The following is a 23663-nucleotide window of genomic DNA, read 5'->3' on the forward strand; positions in this document are numbered from 1 at the left end:
CTCTTTAAAGTAGAGACACTACATACTGATATACACTTGGACATCAGCAGGAGAGGACTCTTTAAAGTAGAGACACTACATACTGATATACACATTCATTTATTATCATTTTCTTAATCCTAAAAATAAATAAAAAATGCAAATATCTTGTTTCAGAAAAATAATTTTGAGATATTTTTCAAATTAAAAAAACAACACTGAGATTTTTTCCTCTTAGCTTTTTTATTAACAAGAAAAACCCAAACATTTTATTTTGTACAGACATGTAAATGTGGCGCTCATCTCACATCTTGAAAATAGAAACACAATTTATTACAAACTCAACCTGTTAGCTTTTCTTTTAATGTGTTTTATTTCCTTCTTCAAACTTTCCTTTATGCATTCAACACATTGAGACTTAGAAACACATTGAAGACATTTAGAATAAAATATCTACAATGAAAGAAGCTCTGGTGCTTTCTCTCTCTCATGCTTTACAAGAGAAACAACAACATACAAATAAATCAATATCAATATTCAACAAATATTTAGAGCAAAGTTTACATTTCCATGCAGAGAAATATGAGTTGAGGTTAACAGAAATCCTCCTGAGCAGTGACAGCCTCCATGGCTAAACAGACACAGGAAGGAGCGCCGCCTAAAGAAACTCCAACATCTACAGAACAACTCATGAGAAGATGTTCAATTGTTAACATAGGTTCAGGAGCATGGCCACGCCTAAAACTCCGCCTCGAACCACGGCCACCCCTATTTATATCCGGCAAAACTTCCGGCCACTGCTTGTCTCCATCCTTTCAACCCACCCTCCCTCTCCCTTCTACCCATACAGTTCCCCTTCCGACTCACACCGAGCGATACATCCATCCATCCCTTCTTCCCTCCCTCCCCTCAACATCCCTCCATCCCTCCATCCCTCATCCCTTCATCCCTCATCCCTACATCCCTACATCCCTCCATCCCTACATCCCTCATCCCTACATCCTCTGCCGACACACTTATATTTAAACATATTTATATACTGTGTATATTAACATTTTAATTCCAGGTATCGTCTGGAGGCCCGTAATCAGCCCACGCAGATCATGCCGGAGACGGAACCCCCACTCTGAGTCTCCCACTGCACGGACCACAGCTCGTCCTCCCAGAACATCCCTTCACCCCTCTCATATCATTCACATGTTACTTCAATAAACTTACAAACATCACACTGTTTTGGTTCCTGCTAGTGAGAAGATGTTAAAGCACATCCCATAATGTTTGATTGACAGCTGATCTCTGTGCAGTGAAGACATGAACAATCAGCTCTCAGCAACAATGATGGACACACAATGAGTTTAAGGAGTAGAAGAGTTCCTCAAATGACTTCAGGCTATTTCAGTTTACAAAACTCAGCTGTGGTTCCTTTACCATAAAGATAAAGTCCAGCATGTAGCGGCTGAGTGAATGTGGTCTGGACTCTGTGGAGGAGAGTCATGGTTTCAGAGATGCTGTAGAAGGACAGAATACCTGCTCTGTGATCCAGGTACACTCCTACTCTGGAGGACTGAGGACCTGAGACGGGAGTTTTGATAGTGTTGTAAAGAAATGAATAACTGTTTTGGTTATAAACTAACGCCCAGGATTTGTCATTGTATCCAAATAAACATTCTTCCCCCCCCCCTGCTCTGATGATATTCTTGTATGCGACTGCTACATGAACTCTTACCCCTCTCCACTCCACCTCCCAGTAACAACGTCCAGTCAGACTCTCTCTACTCAGGACCTGCTCATAACGAGTGAATCTGTCTGGATGACTAGAATAAGACTGATGTTGTCCCATGACTGTTGCTTTTCTGCTCCCCTCAGATAATACCAGCAGTGTGTTTGCTGTGTTTGGATCCAGAGTGATCTCCTGTGAATATTTTAAGAACCCAGCTCTGGTGGTGGGCTCTGCTGCTGACAGTAAAACATCCACTTCAGTCGGTGAGACGTTTGTCCATTCCTCTCTCAGGACGTCCTGTAGTTTGTCTCTGACTGCTGACAGGGCCGCCGTCACGTCCTCAAAGTAGCTCAGAGGACGGATGTTGATGCTGGATGAGTGTGTAGGTTCACTGAGGGCTGACAGTGAGGGGTAGCTGTGCAGAAACTGGTTGTGATCCTCTGTGTGAGACAGCAGCTTCAGCTCAGCGTCTCTCCTCTTCAGCTCAGCCATCTCCTGCTCCAGCTTCTCCTGAAGCTCTTTGACTCGACTCACTTCTCTCTTCTGCTGGGATCTGAGCTGCTGCTTCACATCAGAGCTTCTTTTCTCCATGAGACGGATCAGCTCAGTGAACATCTTCTCACTGTCCTCCACTGCTTTATCAGCAGAGCCATTGACGGCCTCCACCTCCTGCTGAAGCAGCTTTACCTCCTTCTCTCTGTCCTGGATTCTCTGCTGGATGTTTTGTTGACTCCCCTCCAGCTCTCTCTGCCTCTCAGTCCTCTCTGCTGCAGCTGACACCGTGTCGTGGCCTTTGTGTTCGTCCACAGAGCAGAGATAACAGATACACTGCTGATCAGTGCGGCAGAACAGCTTCATCACCTCGTCGTGACGAGAGCAGATGTTCTCCTGGAGCTTCTTGGAGGGCTCCACCAGCTTGTGTTTTTTAAACGTAGCTGCGTCATAATGAGGCTGGAGGTGTTTGTCACAATAAGAGGCCAAACACTGCATACAGGACTTACAGGCTCTCAGTTTTCTCCCAGTGCAGAAATCACAGGCCACATCTTCAGCTCCAGCATAGCAGTGATCAGCAGGAGCAGCTTGGAGTCCAGTCTTCTTCAGCTCCTCCACTAAATCTGCTAACATGGTGCTTTTCAGCAGGACAGGCCTCGGTTTGAAGATCTTTCTACACTGAGGGCAGCTGTGGATTAGCTCTCCATCCCAGTGGTGTTTGATACAGTCCATGCAGTAGCTGTGTCCACAGGGAATAGTGACCGGATCCTTCAGTAGATCCAGACAGATCGAACAAGAGAAGGTTTCCCGGTCCAGCTGAACTCCTCCATGTGCCATCTCACTTCTCAGTGATAGTTACGGACTGCAGACAGAAGGTAAAATATCCACTTTCTCTGAACAGAAACAATCTCTGACGGACGACAAATCTCCTCTCCTTCTGCTTTTGCTCACTCAATGCAGAGAATGAGGAAACAGCTTTCTCATTTAACATGTTGCTTGTTGCAACCTGTGAAGGGGAGGGAACATTCAAATACCTTGATAGGGTGTAGCTCACTGTGTTTGGGAGCAGGAAGCAAGGCGAACGGGTTTAACTCCATTCAACAAATATTTGTGTGACAGGCAGGGTGTGTTATCTGTCATTAACTTTACAATACATTACATTTCATTTAGCTGACGCTTTTATCCAAAGCGACTTACAATAAGTGCATTCGACCAAGAAGATACAAACTTGAAGAAAACAGGGTACCACTTTACAATGAGACTACCCTTATAAAGGATTCATAAAGGGTTTATACTTAGGTTATTAATTAGGTTGTAAACACTTTATTAATCATTAAGAACCATTTATAAACCAGTTCTAACATAGTTTTCATACATCAACACAGGCTCACTATTTGGCAAGATGACTAAGCCTTATATTGGCTACCTAGCTTACTTCGTCTTCTTCATCAGCCAGCATCCTTTGTATCTGTCGTTCACTGAGTTGATTCCCCCCCCATCCATCTTGATGTTTCTTGGCATCTCTGTATGACCATTTATTAATGAGTTACTAACATTTATAATTTTGTTAAGTTATATTAAAGGTGGGGTAGGTCATTTTGGAGAAACCAGCTCGAGTGCGCTATAGAGTTTGAAAATACACAGCCGGGAAAAATCTGCCACTTCCTTACAGAGCCCCTCCTCTAACACACGAACGCGCACATGACCAATGAGGGCACGAGATAAGTTTGTGCACAGATGGAAGGCTGACAGGCAGGTAGGCCATCCAGTTATTTTAGCAGGGCCGGCTCAAATGATTGGTCGTGCTTTTTACAGTACTACGGCTTCCACAGATGACATTTTTTATGGATCTTTTGTCAAAGCACTTGAGATATTCATTGCTATCGGGATGTTAAGAGCATTCCATGGAATATAACAAAAAGTGTATCTCGAGCCGGTTTCTCAAATGTACCTACCCCACCTTTAAGCCTTAAAGTTATGCATACATTAGGGCGTGGTCACATTGAACTTAGTGACAGGACTGTCCAGTGACTCCTGCTGTTAGCTTCCTGTCTCTCTGCTAGCAGCTCTGTTATGCTACAGGGGCTCAGCCTGCTCAACTCATCCGGGGAACATAACTTGAACTCGGCCGTGTTTGTTGGGCTGGTGACTTGTGGACTATTCTTCATGGTTATATTTGACTATTGTGACTCGCTCTGCGGTTAAAACATACGGTGCATGAATGCGGTTTTGCGGTGAGTGAAATTTGAGTACTTTATTTATCTGTTGCTTATGTTTTTAGTCAGCTAACGTTAATGAATGTTAAGGCTTGGGTTAGCACAGGGCTGGACTGGGACAGCAAATCGGCCCTGGCATTTAGACCCAGACCGGCCCAAATCCATAAAACAAACGAATAGTAGCGGTTCCTGACAAGAAGAATAACTCAGTATAATTTAAAAAAACGCTATTATTATCCTTTTTACGTACCAGGGGCAAACAAAACTAATACATACCACAAGTATGTGTAACTATCAATCATTAGAAATTAGACCTTCAAACCCTCTCACAAAGCGAACAGTGACCGAGCACTAATAGGGGGGTCTGGTGGGGTATGCCCCCCCCAGAAGATTTTTTTTTTAAATAACCCCTTAAATGATGACTTCTAGTGAATTTAGGGGGGGGGGACCCTATAGTGCCCTGCCTCCCCTTTCTATGACAACACAATAGAGATAGGACCAGATGAGTCTACAGGATGAGTCGACGTCATCTTTTTTATATACATTGACGCTTTCATTTAATTTTTCCATCCTTTTTTTTTAATCGCTGTAATTGTATTGCCTTTTTCATCTGTACACACGACACCTATTGCACGTCTGTCCGTCCTGGGAGAGGGATCCCTCTTCTGTTGCTCTCACAGAGGTTTCTTCCTACTTCCCACTGTTAATTGTGAGGTCTGTTTTGGGGAGTTTTTCCTTGAGCGCTGCAAGGGTCTAAGGACAGAGGATGTCGTACCTGTACACACTGTGAAGCCCTCTGAGACAAATTGTAATTTGTGATATTGGGCTATATAAATAAAATGTGATTGATTGACGCACGCAAGGGGCTATAGTGCAAGTCTTAGGCGGCTGGTTTCTCAGAACCTCACAGAGCACACAGAACTGAAGGAACACAGGCTTAACCAAAAATACTATCCACTGTCTTTATTTTTTTTCCTGAGAATAGGTTTGAAAGAGACAGATTTAAATTTACAAAGAGAGTTGAAGCAACATTTGACAGAAATCCCACATAAATTACAAAAGTACACAACTAGCAAGATATATATACTGTATATATATACTGTACACACAAAGTAACTTATATACTAGACTGAAATAACTAAAATGAATGCTTGTTGTGGAGAGGGGCACTTTGTCCAGCGTCCATTCCTCGGGGTAGGAGTTAGTGTGTGTGTGTGTGTCTGTCTGTCTGTCTGTCTGTCTGTCTGTCTGTCTGTCTGGCTGTGTGTCTGTTTGCATGTGTGAGTGTAGTTGGGGGGCTTTGGGAGAGTCAAAAAGGATGCAGGTGACCTCTTTGGTCCCTGATAGAGGTCCATACAAATAGGCATTGACATAACAATACCACACAGTTAATGGTCAAAGCTACATGTGTGCCTCAATTTTTTTTATCTATTTCTATATTATTCATTCTATATATTGTCAATCAAAACTACCACAAAAAGCTGACTATAAACATTTTTTTCAGGTCCCAAAAGACCACTTATACCTTATAAACACATAAGTAAATAAACTAAACAAAACAAGCTGCCAGCTGACAGTAATTGTTCATGAATGGTGGTTAACAAAATAATGACATTCTTTCAATGAGACAACGTATCAGAGTCCCATTAAGCTATATTTTAACTTGCCTAAAACCTAAAAAAGCCAGCTTACTAGCTTGTAGGCTAACGAATGTTTCTCTTATAATATTTGTCTTATTAGTGCTTCATCAAGGGGATATTAATGGTTCCAGAACTACAGAGTATCATAACCTTAATAATAATCTTTTCCTAATTTTCTTAGCTTCTACTTACCGCGAGTTCTCCTCCCTCTCCCCACTCGCGCTGATCTCTCTCCCTCTCATCATCTTCCTCACCACCAATATCGGCCACGGGTGCTGAAGATGGACCTGCACCTGTACTAAACATGTCGGTTATTTTGACACAAGCGGCAGCATCAGCACGAAGGGCCTGCTTTTTTCTTGAGGTCCAAAAGGTGGGATCAGTTTATTTGAAGAAAAATTGGTCCACACTTATACAGGGTTTCTACCTTCTCTCGTTACAACATGACAATCCTACAAAACATATCATGCTGTGGTCATGTTCTAATATGAAACCTCAATTCACAGTTTTACATTTATTACACTAAATTGTAACTTCAACTGCTCAATTCAGTTGTGACATTTAAAATCGTCCGACAGAATTTAGAGGCATCTCCTCATAAATGGCCGGTGATAATAAAAAGCACATTCAAACTTTCATTCAACAAATACATTCATTCCGCTCATTCCGCATTCGTATACTTCAACTAGTCCCGCATGAATTCGGAGGTCCTTTCCTCACAGGTGGCAGGGTACTAAACTTTCAACACACATCAACAATTCATTCCGCTCATTCAACAAAAAAATTCACTCCGCATTCAACAAAGAAATTCGAGAGATTTTTACCAAGTTTTAGAGAACCTTTACCGAGAGCAAAAACCCAGCTCTCCAGGGAGAGAGCTACCAGGGGACCCCCCCCCCCCCTCTCTCGAGTTTGCTCCCTCTCTGCCAGTGTCTTTATGCTCAAAAACAGGACAGAAAAACCTAAAGACACCTCCTCCATACCCATATTTGTGGAAACTGGAATTGGCCTCTGGTGTGCAGGACTTGCAAAATATTATTCTCGGCTATGGCACAAACACCTTTTTGGGGCCTCAGTCTTTCTCCAAAAAGTCAGGAGCCCCCTTCCTTGTGCACCGCTGTGAGGGAAGAAACTTTCTCTTCTCTCTTATCACTGACACCCACAAATCATAATAGGCCTCAATCTCAATTTAGAAAACCACTTGTGTTTTGTTTATACTGTAAATATAGAAAATCATAAAATATGAAGCATTTTCATTGTGGGGTTTATACAAGAATATAATTGATTATATTTGATTATAACTAACTTTCGTTTTAAGTATTCAACCTAATATGGAGATCTCAACAACAGAGGAAAGAGGAGGGGACTGATGGACAGAGCCCTGAGGGACCCAGATAATTGACAAGGGTCGGACTCGGACCCTCTCCAAGTTACCCTGTAGGTGCGGTCCTTGAGGTATGAGGTGAGGAGGGAAAGTGCAGAGCCTGAAACTCCAAGTTCTTGGAGAGTGCGAAGGAGGATCTGATGGTTCACCGTGTCGAATGCAGCAGACAGGTCCAAAAGGATGATGACAGAGGAGAGGGAGGCTGCTTTAGCCGTGTGCAGTTCCTCAGAGACAGCGAGGAGGGCAGTTTCTGTGGAGTGACCTGCCTTGAAACCAGACTGGTGCGGATCCAGAAGGTTGTTCTGATGGAGATAACAGGAGAGTTGTTTAAAGACAGCACGTTCAAGTGTTTTGGACAGGAATGGGAGGAGAGAGACAGGCCTGTAGTTTATAACATCAGACGGGTTGAGAGTGGGTTTCTTTAGGAGAGGGTTTACTCTTGCCTCCTTGAGACTGTTTGGACAGTGACCAGAAGTTAGAGAAGTGTTGATGAAATGGGTGAGAAACGGTACAATATTAGGAGCGATAGTCTGAAGGAGGTTTGAGGGGATAGGGTCCAGAGGACAGGTGGTAGGACGGGCAGAGGTAATGAGGTGGGAAAAGGAGGTTAGTGTGTGGGGACTGACGAGGCCGCCGAGATGTAAGAGGACAGAGAGAGTCCAGAGAGGATGAAAGAGTGGAGAGGAGAGTTTCTGTAGCAGGAGTTGGAACGAGTCAGAGGAAGGGAGGGCTGAGAGCACCGATGAGGTAAGAGCAGAGGGGGAGAGGGAACGAAGGTTACGGCGGACAGGTGCAGAATGAGAAGAGATTAGTTTGTTATGTTTGGAAAGGGGTAGAGAGAATGAAATGAAAAAGTGATCCGAGGTGTGGAGCAGGTTTACAGAGAGGTTAGAAGTAGTGCAGTTCCTTGAGAATATGAGATCAAGGACATTGCCAGCTTTATGAGTTGGTGGGGATGGAGACAGTGAGAAAGCAAAGGTGGTTAAAAGAGATGTTAGTTCAAATATCTTCCCTGTCTGGAGGTTGAAGTCTCCGAGAAGTACAGCGGGAGGGCCAGTTTCAGGGATGTGTGAGAGGAGATTATCTAATTCCTCCAAGAAGTCCCCCAAGGCGCCTGGTGGACGGTAACCCAACAATGGTTAATTGTATGGGATGGGTTACTGTGACGGCATGGAATTCAAAGGTGGAAGGAGTGAAGTTATGTAGCTTGAAGAGGGAAAAGCTCCATTTGGGAGAGAGCATGAGACCAGTGCCACCTCCTCTGCCAGTGGGTCTGGGTGTATGGGTGAAGGAATATGCTGTGGAGAGAGCTGCTGGTGTGGATGTGTTGGATGGAGTAATCCAGGTCTCAGTGAGACCAAGGAAATCCAGAGACTGCAGGGAAGCGTGGCCAGAAATGAAGTCAGCCTTAGGAACAGCTGACTGGCAGTTCCACAGGCCACCTGAAACTAGATGTTGGATCTCAGTGGAGCATGTGGGATAGACGAGAGCAGGCCGGTTACAACGATTAGGAGATGCACAGGGCCAGTAATAATTGCGAAAGGACACATGAACAGGAATGGAGAATATATACACATGTTTTAGCATGAGGGGCTGTTTTAGCATGAGGGGCTAAAAAACACCAGCGATACTTAGCTCAATCAAAGTAGGATTTGCCTCCCTCGTGACTCCTGCAGGACTCTATTGTCTTTGTCTGTCTGACGCTCCAGGAAAGTGCTGCCTAAAATGGACACCAGTCCTGATTGCTGAGTTGTCACAGCTGTGGGCCCACGCCCCTTTAATTAGTTAACTCTCTGCAGCTGATGGGCACCAGTTTTAATGTTCAAAAAGCTCTTTATTTTTCTCATACTGTGCTGCAGCACCTCTTTTCACCCTCTGTCTGAAACCAGAGCCCAGTCTGCTCTGATTGGTTAGCTGGCCGGCTCTGTTGTGATCGGTCAACCAGCTTAGAGATGTCCCGCCCCTTAGCCTATCACGTACAATGTGTGGGAGCGCTAGCCAATAGGAGTGCAATGATAAATACAGAAATGATGAGAAACACAGTGCTGTACAGCTCCATGCTGCTATAGCCAGCTAAAGCTCTTTATTTGTTTTTAAAAGACATTTAGGAGACATTGTGACACATGAGGAAAAACCGTTGAAGCATCTTCTTATTTCTTTATACACGTAAATATCTCTTAAGGCACAAGATAAATTAAGAAGACGGGGAACAACAAAACCGCCTTTCAGAGAAGCTCTCGCATCCAAAAGAGAAAACAGTTTGATCCTTTCAAAATAAAACAGGAACAAGGAAGAGAAATGGGTGACAGCTGCAAAATACACGTAATAAAACATTACATACATAACAGAGCGTTCATACATGTGCGTAAAATACTTTCTTGATGGCAAGAGAGTGTATTTGAAAAGAAAAGCGATATTATTTACTGTTTTAAATACAAACATTTATGTTGTAGTTTGATATAAATCCCTTTTGAGCAAGTGCTGTGAAATCAATGCAGTTTTTAAACATGATATGCGTGGTAACAAATATATGTACACCAAATAAAATAATAAGTAAACGTGAATTTCAACAATTTCAAGACCTAAAAATGACACGTATTATTGACACGTTAAGACTCATGTTGATTCATAAACAACATGTGGAAAACTTGATTATAGCGGAACTTATGACGATATAAACCCAGACTGAAATGGTGACTAACTAAAGAAAAAAGCACATTTTAGACCTTATTTCTCATTTTAGGAGATGTCAATTAATTGCAATTTTCTCAATTTTAAAAGCCGTTATTTTTGGGATTTATTTGTAATTATTTGATATTTCTCAGAAGAAAATTGGCGACAAACAACATAAAGAAAAGCACATTTTTTAGACCTTTATTCTAATTTTAGGAGATGTCGATTCATTTCATTTTTCTCAATTTTAAAAGTCGTTATTTGTGGATTTATTTGTAATTATTTGATATTTGTCAGAAGATTTTGTCGTCATCTTACTTATTTTCTTTATTTTTAAAGCCATTATTTTCAGTAAATAAAGCTTATTTTTCGCATATTTTTGACAAAGTTACAAAAAGGTGACATTTTTTTGTGTTGCAGATAATTTCTCTTAGTTTGGCTTAGTTTAAATGTCACTATTTGTACTTTTTTGTGTATTAAAAAGCTTTTTAAAATAAATAAAAAAGCAATCAGAAGTGTTTTTATTAAAGGTATAGGTAAGTTTGAGAAACCGGCTCGAGATACACTTTTTGTTATATTCCATGGAATGCTCTTAACATCCTGATAGCAATGAATATCAAAGTGCTTTGACAAAAAATCCATAAATAAATATCATCTGTGGAAGCCGTAGTACTGTAAAAAGCACGACCAATCATTTTAGCCGGCCCAGCTAAAATAACTGGATGGCCTACCTGCCTGTCAGCCTTCCATCTGTGCACAAACTTATCTCGTGCCCTCATTGGTCATGTGCACGTTTGTGTGTGTTGGAGGAGGGGCTCTATAAGGAAGTGGCAGATTTTTCCCGTCTGTGTATTTTCAAATTCTAGCGATCTCGAGCCGGTTTCTCAAACTTACCTACCCTACCTTTAATGTGAAAAGTGGTGCAAACATATATTTGTACTAGGAATATTTTTGGTGTAAATTTATAGTGTAAACTGTTAATGTGTACATTTTGTTAATATCATTTTTCCCCAATTGTATCAGTGTTTAAAGCCACTTTTATTAGATGTCTTCTATAATTTAAACATCACAAACACTGTCTTTATTCACTGGTTTATTCCTGTATTTTCAAAATAAAAGATTTTCAAATGAACAAAAAACTGGATATCTTTTATTGTGAAAAACCGACAGGAAGTGATGTTTTATTTAGGATAGCTACACATCAATCACATCACAAACACTGTCTTTATTTACTGGTTATTCCTGTATTTTCAAAATAAAAGACAAAATAAACTGGAGATATTTTATTGTGAAAAACCGACAGGAAGTGATGTTTTCTTGATGATACACATTAATCGGGGAACATGACAATACTATAAATGTGTATAAAATGTGTTTTTATACATAGTGGCTTTAGATAAATGAAGAAAATATGAGTGATAATTGCAATACTAGTATTTGGGGAAATACGGATAAATCTGTCTGTTTTCAACTTCTAACTTTCATATTTAACAGAAAAAATAGGTCTTTTCTCATAAAGGAAGGGAACACTACTCCATAAATATGTTATTTATATAATTGCAATACATGACTCTTTAATTTGGCATTTCTTTTATTATAAATACTCTTAATTTGAGATAAGAACTACTCGCTAAAACCGACTGATGATCCCAGATAGATACAAAATATATATTCAGCTTTAAAAACAATAACAATGGCCTTATTCTAGAATAACAACAGGTGTATTACCGGATACAAAAACTGTGGATTTAACACACCTTTTGTGTACTCAGTGGCGATTCTAGAGTCTGTGGGGGCCCCGGGCAAAAATTCACTGGGGGCCCCTTGAAACCAGCCATCAGTGGCGCCCCAACACACTCTTCCCCCCCCCCTCCCAACATTACAATGCCATGTCTTTTTATTCTGTTGCAACGCAAACATTTCCCAAAATTAGTATCAATAAAGTCCTTCTTATCTTATCGTATCTTTATCTCTGAATATTCTGTTGTGCAAATAGTCTTCAAGTGAAAGTCTTTTGACAATAAAAGCACCGTCCAATTACAATCATTGCACCAGTTTTTACATATCTATGAATATGTTGACATACATACAGTGTAGGTAAGTGGATTGTGTTTATATTTAAAGGTCACCTATTATGCTAAAATGTCCCTGCATGATGAAAAGTGTGTGAAATGAAAGCAATGAGCTGTTTCACAGGTGACTGCCTCCCTCTAGTGGTACAGAACAATAAAGGGATGTTCTTACTCCAGCAAAACATCAGCTGATCATAAATCATGTCCACACAGGTTACAAAAATACACATTTAAATACATTTCGAACAATATTTCACATTTATTCCACGCTCAATGCTCACTAAGGCTAATGGTGTTGCTTCTGTGTTAACCACCATGCACTCTGACATTACTGTGCATACTTTTCTACATTATATGCAAACCACCACCTGTTCATGTTTTTATGAACCACACTCTGTGATTATGGAGCTGTTTATATTGAATATGCAGCTTTTGTTATGATTGCATCATAGACTTTTATATGCAGTCTCTGTACTTTTTTTATTGCAAATTCTGTAAGGCGATTTCTCCAGAAAAACTCTCATTTTATATTCCTCTAATTCAGCAATTTGTGGGATAGATTACGGGGGGGGGGGGTTTATGTAAATTGTAGTGGTTTATAAGAAGAAGTAAACCGTGCATAAAAAGGTGAAGTTTGTCGCAAAAGTAAAACATATCACTGATATAAAATAATCTCTTCATACTTAGGGTCAATTTGGTACAAACTCATGCTTAGCAGCCACACATTAGTCATATTTACAAGATACTAAGGTGAAATGTGAACAATTTAAGATGTTATTTGGATTTTAAAAGGGTAAAAGCACTGGGAATGTATTTTAAATAAACCTGAATTACCCTGGTAACATCAGCAGGAGAGGACTCTTTAAAGTAGAGACACTACATACTGATATACACCTGAACATCAGCAGGAGAGGACTCTTTAAAGTAGAGACACTACATACTGATATACACCTGAACATCAGCAGGAGAGGACTCTTTAAAGTAGAGACACTACATACTGATATACACCTGAACATCAGCAGGAGAGGACTCTTTAAAGTAGAGACACTACATACTGATATACACCTGAACATCAGCAGGAGAGGACTCTTTAAAGTAGAGACACTACATACTAATATACACCTGAACATCAGCAGGAGAGGACTCTTTAAAGTAGAGACACTACATACTGATATACACCTGAACATCAGCAGGAGAGGACTCTTTAAAGTAGAGACACTACATACTAATATACACCTGAACATCAGCAAGAGAGGACTCTTTAAAGTAGAGACACTACATACTGATATACACATTCATTTATTATTATTTTCTTAATCCTAAAAATAAATAAAAAATGCAAATATCTTGTTTCAGAAAAATTATTTACCAATATTTTTTTCATTAAAAAAACAACACTGAGATTTTGTCCTCTTAGCTTTTTTATTAACAAGAAAAACACCAACATTTTATTTTGTACAGACATGTAAATGTGGCGCTCATCTCACATCTTGAAAATAGAAACACAATTTATTACAAACTCAACCTGTTAGCTTTTCTTTTAATGTGTTTTATTTCCTTCTTCAAACTTTCATTTATGCATTCAACACATTGAGACTTAGAAACACATTGAAGACATTTAGAATAAAATATCTACAATGAAAGAAGCTCTGGTGCTTTCTCTCTCTCATGCTTTACAAGAGAAACAACAACATACAAATAAATCAATAACGATATTCAACAAATATTTAGAGCAAAGTTTACATTTCCATGCAGAGAAATATGAGTTGAGGTTAACAGAAATCCTCCTGAGCAGTGACAGCCTCCATGGCTAAACAGACACAGGAAGGAGCGCCGCCTAAAGAAACTCCAACATCTACAGAACAACTCATGAGAAGATGTTAAAGCACATCCCATAATGTTTGATTGACAGCTGATCTCTGTGCAGTGAAGACATGAACAATCAGCTCTCAGCAACAATGATGGACACACAATGAGTTTAAGAAGTAGAAGAGTTCCTCAAATGACTTCAGGCTATTTCAGTTTACAAAACTCAGCTGTGTCTCCATGACCATCAAGATAAACTCCAGCATGTAGCGGCTGAGTGAATGTGGTCTGGACTCTGTGGAGGAGAGTCATGGTTTCAGAGACGCTGTAGAAGGACAGAATACCTGCTCTGTGATCCAGGTACACTCCTACTCTGGAGGACAGAGGACCTGAGACGGGAGTGAGGATACTGTTGTAACTAAATGAATATCTGTTTTGGTCACACTCTAAGGACAAGGATTTGTCATTGTATCCAAATACACGTTCAAGCCCACTCCCTGCTCTTCTGATATTCTTGTATGCGACTGCTACATGAACTCTTACCCCTCTCCACTCCACCTCCCAGTAACAACGTCCAGTCAGACTCTCTCTACTCAGGACCTGAGAATATACAGTGAATCTGTCTGGGTGACTAGAATAAGACTGATGTTGTTTCATGAATGTTGCTTTTCTGCTCCGCTCAGATAATAACAGCTCTGTGTATGTTGTGTTTGGATCCAGTGTGATTCCCTGTGAATATTGTAAGAACCCAGCTCTGGTGGTGGGCTCTGCAGCTGACACCGTGTCGTGGCCTTTGTGTTCCTCCACAGAGCAGAGATAACAGATACACTGCTGATCAGTGCGGCAGAACATCATCACCTCGTCGTGACGAGAGCAGATGTTCTCCTGGAGCTTCTTGGAGGGCTCCACCAGCTTGTGTTTTTTAAACGTAGCTGCGTCATAATGAGGCTGAAGGTGTTCGTCACAATAAGAGGCCAGACACTGCAGACAGGACTTACAGGCTCTCAGTTTCCTCCCAGTGCAGACATCACAGGCCACATCTTCAGCTCCAGCATAGCAGTGATCAGCAGGAGCAGCTTGGAGTCCAGTCTTCTTCAGCTCCTCCATTAAATCTGCTAACATGGTGCTTTTCAGCAGGAGAGGCCTCGGTTTGAAGATCTTTCTACACTGAGGGCAGCTGTGGCTTAGCTCTCCATCCCAGTGGTGTTTGATACAGTCCATGCAGTAGCTGTGTCCACAGGGAATAGTGACCGGATCCTTCAGTAGATCCAGACAGATCGAACAAGAGAAGGTTTCACGGTCCAGCTGAACTCCTCCATGTGCCATCTCACCTCTCAGTGATAGTTACGGACTGCAGACAGAAGGTAAAATATCCACTTTCTCTGAACAGAAACAATCTCTGACGGACGACAAATCTCCTCTCCTCCTGCTTTTGCTCACTCAATGCAGAGAATGAGGAAACAGCTTTCTCATTTAACCTGTTACTTGTTGCAACCTGAGAAGGGGAGGTGTTAGAAATTACACCTACAAGCTTTGTCATAGCAGCTGATACCCCCTCTGTCACTGTATGCAAAACCATCTCACCCTAAAAAAGCATCTGTTGATCACACATACATTTAAGATTCACTCAGAGAGATGATCTAATCAGAGAAACTAAGACAATGAGAAAGAGGAGGGAAGTTCCCTCCCTACGTCACCGCCCACCATCAATGAGGAGGGGTCACCACTGAGATATGTTTTATAAGTTTAAATATGCATGAGAGCAGGAAGAAGACGGATAGCTCATCAGGGTTTTATAGTGGCAACGTGGCAGAGGACTATTACCCTGTTCCAAAGTCCTTATAATAAGTTAGTGAGGCTACAAGGCAATCCCACTGAGGGAAAACAAAGTGTTGGGGGCTGTTTTGCTGACTTCTTTAACCCTTTGTTAACCCTTTCATGCACACTTCTTGCAAGTAACATAGTTGATGAAATAACACAGTTACCTGCACACAGCAGCAAGAACTTTGTCCAGTTCTTCATTCAGCGACTTTTTAATATACTAAAACACCATCTTTTACATTCATACAGCCATGAAAGTTGTTCTACATTACATATAATATAGCCTACTTGAATTCTTATCTGTGTTATCTGGGAGTGTGCAGGGTTTCTGTCAAGCATTGTAAGTCGTAAAACAGAGCTACTCTACCTCTATTATCAGCCCCAAACAGTACATTGTGCTATTGCATTTCTGTGTACTGTATTCTGTATTCCCTTACGGATAAGTAGTCTGCAATACAAATATGCCAAGTTGTAATATGAAATGTAGTGGGCCTAAAAACATCAGTGTCTAAACATGGGTCTGGTGTAATGAGAGCAGAGTGTGATACTTAAGGTGAAATATGAATTATTTAAGATGTAATTTGGACTTTTAATGGTTAAAAAAAAGGGACATTATTTTAAATAAACCTGAATTACCCTTAAATCTTTTATAAACACAATTAAGATTGTGTCATGAATGCATTTTTGCTGTGAGAGCAACATAAGTGATGAAGTCTAGCTGCCAAAAAAAAACAACACCTCAGAAATTAAATTGAGCATTTTTCTGATTTCTGAGATTTTATTTCAAAAGGTTAAAAATAAAGTAAACTGCAGCTGTTTTTCAAATGGAGGTTTCCTGCTGTTGTTTTTGTGCTCCTTTGGATTTTTGATATGAATATCAGGTGTATATCAGTATGTAGTGTCTCTACTTTAAAGAGTCCTCTCCTGCTGATGTTCAGGTGTATATCAGTATGTAGTGTCTCTACTTTAAAGAGTCCTCTCCTGCTGATGTTCAGGTGTATATCAGTATGTAGTGTCTCTACTTTAAAGAGTCCTCTCCTGCTGATGTTCAGGTGTATATCAGTATGTAGTGTCTCTACTTTAAAGAGTCCTCTCCTGCTGATGTTCAGGTGTATATCAGTATGTAGTGTCTCTACTTTAAAGAGTCCTCTCCTGCTGATGTTCAGGTGTATATCAGTATGTAGTGTCTCTACTTTAAAGAGTTCTCTCCTGCTGATGTTCAGGTGTATATCAGTATGTAGCGTCTCTACTTTAAAAAGTCCTCTCCTGCTGATGTTCAGGTGTATATCAGTATGTAGTGTCTCTACTTTAAAGAGTCCTCTCCTGCTGATGTTCAGGTGTATATCAGTATGTAGTGTCTCTACTTTAAAGAGTCCTCTCCTGCTGATGTTCAGGTGTATATCAGTATGTAGTGTCTCTACTTTAAAGAGTCCTCTCCTGCTGATGTTCAGGTGTATATCAGTATGTAGTGTCTCTACTTTAAAGAGTCCTCTCCTGCTGATGTTCAGGTGTATATCAGTATGTAGTGTCTCTACTTTAAAGAGTCCTCTCCTGCTGATGTTCAGGTGTATATCAGTATGTAGTGTCTCTACTTTAAAGAGTTCTCTCCTGCTGATGTTCAGGTGTATATCAGTATGTAGCGTCTCTACTTTAAAAAGTCCTCTCCTGCTGATGTTCAGGTGTATATCAGTATGTAGTGTCTCTACTTTAAAGAGTCCTCTCCTGCTGATGTTCAGGTGTATATCAGTATGTAGTGTCTCTACTTTAAAGAGTCCTCTCCTGCTGATGTTCAGGTGTATATCAGTATGTAGTGTCTCTACTGGGACATGTCTCCATGCTTTAATGATCAGTTGTGATTGGTCGACCGCTTAGAGATGTCCCGCCCCTTAGCCTATCACGTACAATGTGTTGGAGCGCTAGCCAATAGCAGTGCAATGATAAATACAGAAATGATGAGAAACACAGTGCTGTACAGCTCCATGCTGCTATAGCCAGCTAAAGCTCTTTATTTGTTTTTAAAAGACATTTAGGAGACATTGTGACACATGAGGAAAAACCGTTGAAGCATCTTCTTATTTTTTTATACACGTAAATATCTCTTAAGGCACAAGATAAATTAAGAAGACGGGGAACAACAAAACCGCCTTTCAGAGAAGCTCTCGCATCCAAAAGAGAAAACAGTTTGATCCTTTCAAAATAAAAAAGGAACAAGGAAGAGAAATGGGTGACAGCTGCAAAATACACGTAATAAAACATTACATACATAACAGAGCGTTCATACATGTGCGTAAAATACTTTCTTGATGGCAAGAGAGTGTATTTGAAAAGAAACGATATTATTTACTGTTTTAAATACTAACATTTATGTTGTAGTTTGATATAAATCCCTTTTGAGCAAGTGCTGTGAAATCAATGCAGTTTTTAAACATGATATGCGCGGTAACAAATATATGTACACCAAATAAAATAATAAGTAAACGTGAATTTCAACAATTTCAAGACCTAAAAATGACACGTATTATTGACACGTTAAGACTCATGTTGATTCATAAACATGTGGAAAACTTGATTATAGCGGAACTCTTGACGATATAAACCCAGACTGAAATGGTGACAAACTAAAGAAAAAAAAAAAAAAAAGCACATTTTTTTAGACCTTATTTCTAATTTTAGGAGATGTCAATTAATTCCAATTTTCTCAATTTTAAAAGTAGTTATTTGTGGATTTATTTGTAATTATTTGATATTTTTCAGAAGATTTTGTCGTCATCTTACTCCAATTTTCTTTATTTTTAAAGCCATTATTTGTCCATATTTATTGGCCAGTAAATAAAGCTTATCTTTCGCATATTTTTGACAATGTTACAAAAAGGGGACATTTTTTTGTGTTGCAGATAATTTCTCTTAGTTTGGGTACCAATGTGAATTTTTTTAATGTACTTTTTAAAAATAAAAAAGCAATCAGAAGTGTTTTTATTAATGTGAAAAGTGGTGCAAACATATATTTGTACTAGGAATATTTTTGGTGTAAATTTAAAGTGTAAACTGTTAATGTGTACATTTTGTTAATGTCTTTTTTTCCCAATTGTATCAGTTTTTCAAGCCACTTTTATTAGATTTCTTCTGTAATTTAAACATCACGAACACTGTCTTTATTCACTGGTTTATTCCTGTATTTTCAAAATAAAAGATATTCAAATAAACAAAAAACTGGATATCTTTTATTGTGAAAAACCGACAGGAAGTGATGTTTTCTTTAGGATAGCTACACATTAATCACATCACAAGCAGTGTCTTTATTCACTGATTTATTCCTGTATTTTCAAAATAAAAGACAAAAAACTGGAGATATCTTATTGTGAAAAGCCGACAGGAAGTGATGGTTTCTTTATGATACACATTAATCGGGGAACATGACAATACTATAAATGTGTATAAAATGTGTTTTTATACATAGTGGCTTTAGATAAATGAAGAAAATATGCGTGATAATTGCAATACTAATATTTGGGTTAATACGGATAAATCTGTCTGTTTTCAACTTCTAACTTTCATATTTAACAGAAAAAATAGGTCTTTTCTCATAAAGGAAGGGATCACTACTCCATAAATATGTTATTTATATAATTGCAATACATGACTCTCTAATTTGGCATTTTTTCAATTATAAATACTCTTAATTTGAGATAAGAACTACTCGCTAAAACCGACTGATGATCCCAGATAGATGCAAAATATATATTCAGCTTTAAAAACAATAACAATGGCCTTATTCTAGAATAACAACAGGTGTATTACCGGATACAAAAACTGTGGATTCAACACACCTTTTGTGTACTCAGTGGCGATTCTAGAGTCTGTGGGGGCCCTAGGCAAAAATTCACTGGGGGCCCCACGAAACCAGCCATCAGTGGCGCCCCAACACACTCTTCTCCCCCCCCCCCCCCCCAGAGCGGAGCAAGGCAACGAAACTTAAAATAAGAAGCAGCATTTTACGGCGCGCTATGCATGGGGCCGCCTTGAGGGGGTTTCCCGACATGTCCTTGCAGTAAATGAAAGGGTGTTTCATGTTGTGGACCTTCTTAATCTACCTTCTTTGGGGGCCCCCTTCTGGTCCGGGGCCCCAAGCCCTGCCTTGCCTCTTTGCAAGCGGCGCCCCTGTGTGTACTTATACTTATCTTTAAGATGTTTTAAACACATGTTATCAAAGTGGAATTAAACCAGAGGAAAGCAAACGAGGGAAGAGAATACAAAAAATGACTTCTCGTCTCTTTGGTGGCGTCTAGAATGTTTTCAAAGAAATCAAAGAAAACGACAAACAATCATTTGGCCTGAATCTCTCTCAAACACGGCGCCCTCTTTAGTCGAGCGTCATCGTTTATATATTTACAAACTTTTACATATTTTACCGCAAAAAAATAGATTGTCTTCATCTACAGCTGGTATATATATTCTCCTATAAATATGGAATATATTTTCCACAGCAGTACATAGTAGTATTGGTGATATATTGAATATTCTACATGTGGAATACTCCCTTTAAAGCCTGGCTCTTCTTAAAGGGGAGGTCTGCCTTGCGACTGATGTGGTTAAATGGATCAAAGCTGCTTCTTCTTTACTTTGTACACTTAGTAAAAATAATAGATGTCTCGTATCATTGTGGTGATAATGATGATGATGATGATGATGGTTGTGGTGATGATGATTGTGATGATGATGATGATGGTGATTGTGATGGTTGTTTCGCTCTATAGTTGTTGAGGTTTCGTCAGACCATCTTCACTCAGCTCATACCTGCAGGAGGAGAAAGAGAAGCTTTTATTTTGAAAATCGGACAGATCCACGCTTTTATTTTGGAAATCTGACAGATACATGCTTTTATTTTGGAAGTCTGACAGATACATGCTTTTATTTTGAAAATCTGACAGATCCATGCTTTTATTTTGGAAATCTGACAGATACATGCTTTTATTTTGGAAATCTGACAGATACATGCTTTTATTTTGGAAGTCTGACAGATACATGCTTTTATTTAGAAAATCTGACAGATCCATGCTTTTATTTTGGAAATCTGACAGATACATGCTTTTATTTTTATTCAAAGATTTCTTAACAACATACATGAAACTGAGCTGTTTGTTGGTCTTCATATTTGTATGATCAGAGTTATATAAATAATAAGTGAGATATCAATCACTCACCATTGTGTCCAACCCTTAGACGTGTCCTCGTACGTCAAATCCACCAGAACCTGAGGAGAAAAGACAACAGAGCTTATTTAAAAATGCTAAATCAAGTGTTTAAAAGACTGCAAACAGTTGAAATATGACATGAGCAGAATAATCTACCATCCTTGAAGATACTCTTGTAACACTATTTCAGGTAGATGAACACACTGGAATATTGTCAAAACTCAAGATTTAAATCCATAATCCTCAAACAAAGACTGCTTTATAGATAATTGGATTGATTTCAAGACATTTCTGTATTTAATGAAGTGTGTAGAATCTGTAGTGAGAGAGCGTACCTTTCCCAGAAGGCCTTTGTGTTTGGAGAGCAGTCCTCCTCCGTTCTTCACTGCGACGTCCAGAGTGCGTCTGTGGAGCTCCACGAGAGACACACTGAACTCATAGCTGAGGAGGAGAGGAAACATTACCAATCATCAGCTGCTAAAATACTACGTTTAAAAGCACAAGGCGCTTTCACACCGGAGTACTTTTCCCAGGAATAGTTCTGAAAAAAAAATTGCGAACCTTTTCACCCCTTTTTAGTCCCTGCTAGAGAGCAGGTACTTTCCTGGGGAGGAAAAGGTTCCAATTTCTGATTGGCTGGGCGAATTGCAAACCACGCCCCGTAAAACTCTGAAAAGTTTTTGTGAAGCCGCCATTTTATTTGCTCGCATTAGCATTATTAGCATTAGCATTAGCCCAGCGCACAAACGGAGAGAGACTAACTTATGGCAACACAAAAGAAAGCGGAGCGGTGGAGTGATGAGGAGGTGTCTGCGCTTCTGGCGATTTACTCGGAAGGCTTCAGTAGAAGCTGCTGGGAGTCCCAGCAGCTTCTACTGAAGCCTTCCCCAACTCCGGGGACTTCCGGCCGGGGACTTCGGGTGGCAGTATACGCCGTGAAGTTGTTTGCGGCCTGCCAGTAAACCCAAAGCAGAAGAAGAAGTGACGTCAGCGGCTCCCTCAGGGACTTATTCCGGTGTGAACACGATTTACTAGATAGTTCCAGGAAATAACAGTTCCGGGAACTATTCCTGGGAAAAGTACTTGGTGTGAAAACGCCTATAGTATTTATTTTCCTGCCACTCCAGACTATAAGGCAAGGCAAGTTTATTTATATAGCACTTTTCAACACAAGGCAATTCAAAGTGCTTTACAAAAATCAAAAACATTAAGAGCATAAAACACATTAGAAACATTAAAAAGCAAAGATAATTAAACATAAATAAAAGTTACAAAGTCTTCAGCCTGGATTTAAAAGTAGTCAGAGTTGCAGCGGACCTGCAGGTTTCTGGGAGTTTGTTCCAGATATCTGACAATATCCCTCACCAAATGCTCACTGTTAGGGAATAATTTGCTTAGTTGTTCAACCTTCGACCCAGTTCATCATGTTCTCTTTTCACATTCTCCTTTCCCACGGCATAGGTCTGCGGCCTTGGGTATTGCTGCTATCTCTCGTAAGGAGGGGCAGCTTGGGCGCATTGTTGTTGCCAGTCTATGACAGAGCACAAGCCGCCATGAGGTAGTTTACTGTTCAGGGACGTAGGTTCCCTGGCGCACATTCTTTCCTATGGACGAGAGCTCTAGTTAGATTCAGGGTCCATAATTGTTTAATCTCGCTGATGAAGAATGTTGATTATTACACTCCGAACTAGTTAAAACCTCGAGCTGCAGAAAGAGTTCTTCAGAATTGGTTTGGCAACCGCTGTGTCAACTCGTGACACACCACCTGTCTTGTCAATTCTCCGGCCGAAGCTCCAAATAAACCGTCAGTGTTTGCCATCAAAGCTCCAGCTCTCCTCGTGTCTCTTTGAGTCCTGACTCTCCATTGCTACAGAAGTTTCCCCCACCACACCCTCTGTGGGACTAATAAAGGGATTCTGATTCTGATTCTTGTCAATCAACAAATTAACTAAAGACAGCGTTTGGTGATATAATTTGCTCTCACCATCCCATCAAGTCACTGTTTTTTTATCTACAAATCTACAAAGTGTATTGTAAATATGTGGCTTGAAGGTTTCTGACAGTAAAATATGGGGGTAAAATGCCATTAGAGGAGGCCAAATGCAACGCTACCTTGTTAACAGACGACAACACCCCTTGTTGTTAAATACCAACCAACTACAGATGAAGCGTCTTATTTTGGACAGTTTAAAATGCGAGGGTCGTGATCGGTTCGTGCACGTTCCGTGATGGCCGGCCGGCCCCCAGTCTGACTTGATACCGCCCCCGTGATAAATAAATTTAATTATTGTGAAGCCAGCTGCAATGGATCATTGATCCACCAGGGGGTGCAGTGGGGTTCCACACTGGAGTCATGTGTGGAGTCTTGTACAGTATGTCTGGTACTAATGTATAGCGGATCTTTGTTAAGATCCATATGTCACGGATAGGATCATAGTCTGTGCTAAATAAGACATGTAATCATTTACAAAACATCACCATGTTGTTATTTAACAAAATAATGTTGTTTAGTCGAAAAAAAACGAACAGCAGCCGGCTCTCGATTTTTAATCCTAATTTAATCGTTTATGTTCGCCGAATTGACATGAAATCACTGACAAATATGAATATACTGTATTCAACTTCATTAAAATGTTATTAACGTGCCTAAACTCAGTAATTCACTAAA

The 23663-nt window shown here is 40.1% G+C and overlaps 2 protein-coding genes across 3 annotated transcripts in view; both read right to left on the reverse strand.

The window, feature by feature from the left end:
- Positions 1-556: 556 nt before the first annotated feature.
- Positions 557-3131, reverse strand: LOC117483762 (tripartite motif-containing protein 16-like). Its single transcript, XM_034132112.1, has 2 exons — positions 1236-3131; positions 557-679 (listed from the first exon to the last, which is right to left on the reverse strand). The coding sequence occupies exon 1, from the start codon at positions 3026-3028 to the stop codon at positions 1370-1372; it is 1659 nt and encodes a 552-aa protein (XP_033988003.1). The 5' UTR covers positions 3029-3131; the 3' UTR covers positions 557-679; positions 1236-1369.
- Positions 3132-19854: 16723 nt separating this feature from the next.
- Positions 19855-23663, reverse strand: part of LOC117483756 (extended synaptotagmin-2-like) — a 57757-nt gene continuing 53948 nt past the window's right edge. For both annotated transcript variants that reach the window (XM_034132106.1, XM_034132105.1), the window contains 3 exons: positions 21331-21436; positions 21005-21054; positions 19855-20597 (listed from right to left, as the gene is read on the reverse strand). In XM_034132106.1, the coding sequence (XP_033987997.1) occupies positions 20552-20597; positions 21005-21054; positions 21331-21436 (202 nt within the window). In that variant the 3' untranslated portion in view covers positions 19855-20551. The remainder of the gene's footprint in view (positions 20598-21004; positions 21055-21330; positions 21437-23663) is intronic.

The sequence above is a fragment of the Trematomus bernacchii genome, unplaced genomic scaffold (assembly GCF_902827165.1).
Source record: "Trematomus bernacchii unplaced genomic scaffold, fTreBer1.1, whole genome shotgun sequence".
NCBI lineage: Eukaryota > Metazoa > Chordata > Actinopteri > Perciformes > Nototheniidae > Trematomus > Trematomus bernacchii.

Bases quoted from the DNA above. Each gene is read 5' to 3' on its own strand.
- LOC117483762 (XM_034132112.1), bottom strand. From the start codon at position 3,028: ATGGCACATGGAGGAGTTCAGCTGGACCGGGAAACCTTCTCTTGTTCG.